General features: G+C 31.0%; 1 protein-coding gene across 9 annotated transcripts in view; it reads left to right on the top strand.

Moving 5' to 3' along the window:
* The window catches only part of LOC122630879 (thyrotroph embryonic factor), a 91811-nt gene that overhangs the window by 31862 nt on the left and 57449 nt on the right, over positions 1–2500 (top strand). For 2 of the 9 annotated variants that reach the window (XM_043815902.1, XM_043815900.1), the window contains exon 1: positions 32–674. The exons of the other annotated variants lie outside the window; for them this stretch is intronic. In XM_043815902.1, coding sequence (XP_043671837.1) covers positions 344–674 — 331 coding nt within the window. In that variant the 5' untranslated portion in view covers positions 32–343. Of the gene's footprint in view, positions 1–31; positions 675–2500 lie in introns of those variants that run through there. 9 annotated transcript variants of the gene reach the window in all.

Raw genomic sequence — 2500 nt, 5'->3', positions numbered from 1 at the left:
CACATTTACACATACACACACACACACACACACACACATATACAAATACACGCACACATACGTACACACGTATATATAAACATCACAATAAATACAAACAATTTGTCGTACTCGTATTATCGTCTCATAGACTTCGTGAATACAAAAACTCTGAAATAAAATAAAACGACAAAGAAAAAGTGTCTCGGAACTTATAGAAACAAAAAGTCGAGGGTTTCGAACCGACGCTTGTTAATAATATAAAAATTACGCGTTAATACATACGTGTATGTAATTTTTACGCGTTCAAGATAGACATATGATAATTTTTGGTAAATAAATGTGCGAGTGAAATATAACGTGAATGACGAGCTGCGCTATGGAGTACCAACAATTGGCACCACCACCGGTACCAACAGGGGTGCTACATCAGACGCACCATCCTCAGGCGCAACATCAACCACCACCTCATCCACCCCATCCGCATATTGTTGTTGCTCCTGCGCATCAACAACAACAGCAACAACAACAGCAACAACAGCAGGGACAAAATCAGCAACAGCAACAATCCTTACCACCAACTACTCATGGTCATCAGGTTCATGGACCCTTACCACCGATTCACGACGACAGTACCAGCTCTCGTTGGACACAGTATCAACATTTATGGCGACAGCATCATGTCTATATGAACGGTAGGAAATTGGAACTACGATGGATATTGATCGGCTTTATTAATGAATATTTAAAATCGTAACGGTTCTACCTTGTCCTTTCGTTTCGCAAAGGAAAAAAAAAAAAAATAATAATAATAATAATAATAACAACATTAGTCACGAAGCTTCGTCTCTAAGTTTCCAAGAAGTTTATCGTAAAAGTAACTAAAGTTCTTAATGTTTTTATTTTATTTTATTTTTTTTTTTTTCCTACACGATCGGAGAACATGACGAATATTTAAGAGGATTTAATAAAGAACGAAAAAGAAAAGAAGAAGAAGTAAACAATTCGTCTAGCTTCGTGAGGTAATTTCGTTTTAAAAATTATTTTCCTTATTGTAAACGATGACGATGTATGTGTGTGTGTATGCATATATATATATATATATATATATATATATACATATATGTATGTTAGTTCATCGAAATTATTGCTCTCTCGAAATAGTACAAAATATTTATGAGCTGTCACGATCGATAATAGTTACCATTATCAACTTAAAAGAGTAATAACTCTCTTGGATAGATAAAAATAGATACGAAAGAAAATGATAAAGAAAAAAAAGACTGAGATAACACAACAAAAAAAGAAAAAAAAACCGAGAAAGAGAGAGAGAGACAGAGAGAGAGAGAGAGAGAGAGAGAGAGAGAAGGAAAGTAGAAAAAGAAAAATAGAAACAAAAAAAATATAAAAAAAGAAAAGAAAACGAAAAAGAGTTATATACTTAAAGAGATAAGTTTGATTCGCTACTAGAAACGCCCACCTGTTGCTCGTCAACGGTGTCTGCCTACTTACAGCTTATAACTACTGTATATTCCCTTATTTATACTTAATCCTTTATCTCACATATATGTGTGTGTATGTGTGTAAGTAAGTAAGTAAGTAAGTATATAAGAATATATGTAATCGTTCGATTTATCTATTATTATTACAACCGATCGTATTCGAAATTAGATCGACAGATCATTTCTTTATCAATTTTAATTTTTTTTATATCTTGTTGATCATATGACGAATGAATCATTCGCTTTTAAACGTGTGAATTCTTCTATTCACCTATCCTAGTTTACGCCGGAATCGACTCAAGGCTAGTTGTAATTTGCATCCTCCCACGTTTCTCTTGTTCACTATGGTATCTCCGTCTCTCTCTCTCTCTCTCTCTCTCTCTCTCTCTCTCTCTCTCTCACACTGTCTCTATCGTTTCATCTTCTTTCTCAAAAGAAATACGTTCGACAATGAAACTTATAATACAAAAAATTATACGTATTTTTCGTTATTGTTATTATTATTATTATTATTATTGTTACTATTATTTTTACAACAGGATTTTTTTTTTTTTATTATTATTATTTCTATTTTATTATCATTTCTATTTTTAACAAAATGTATATAATATATATATTTATATATATTTATATATATTTATATATAATACAAAAGATAAAAAGAACGTCGTAGTTACAACGGAATTGGATTTTAAATTCGTTCATATAATATATATATATATATATGTATGTATGTATGTATATACACACACGCCATACATATATACATACATATGTACATACATATATATATATATATATGTGTGGTTAAACTGTGTTGGAATACGCACATACGCGTTATTACATACGTGTGCATACAAACTGCATGTGTGCTCGAACAGATCTGTATGCATCTATATCCGTATACTTGTGTTATATAACTTTTGTTTTGTTTTATTTTTATTTTTCTTCTTTTGTTTTAGTTTATTTCCAGCTTTCTTTTTTAAGCTTTTTTTCTTTTCTTTCTATCTTTTTTTTTT

This window comes from Vespula pensylvanica, chromosome 8 (genome assembly GCF_014466175.1).
Source record: "Vespula pensylvanica isolate Volc-1 chromosome 8, ASM1446617v1, whole genome shotgun sequence".
NCBI classification, from domain to species: domain Eukaryota; kingdom Metazoa; phylum Arthropoda; class Insecta; order Hymenoptera; family Vespidae; genus Vespula; species Vespula pensylvanica.
Note: the sequence above shows the minus strand (reverse complement) of the source record. Positions and strands in the feature narration are given on the sequence as shown.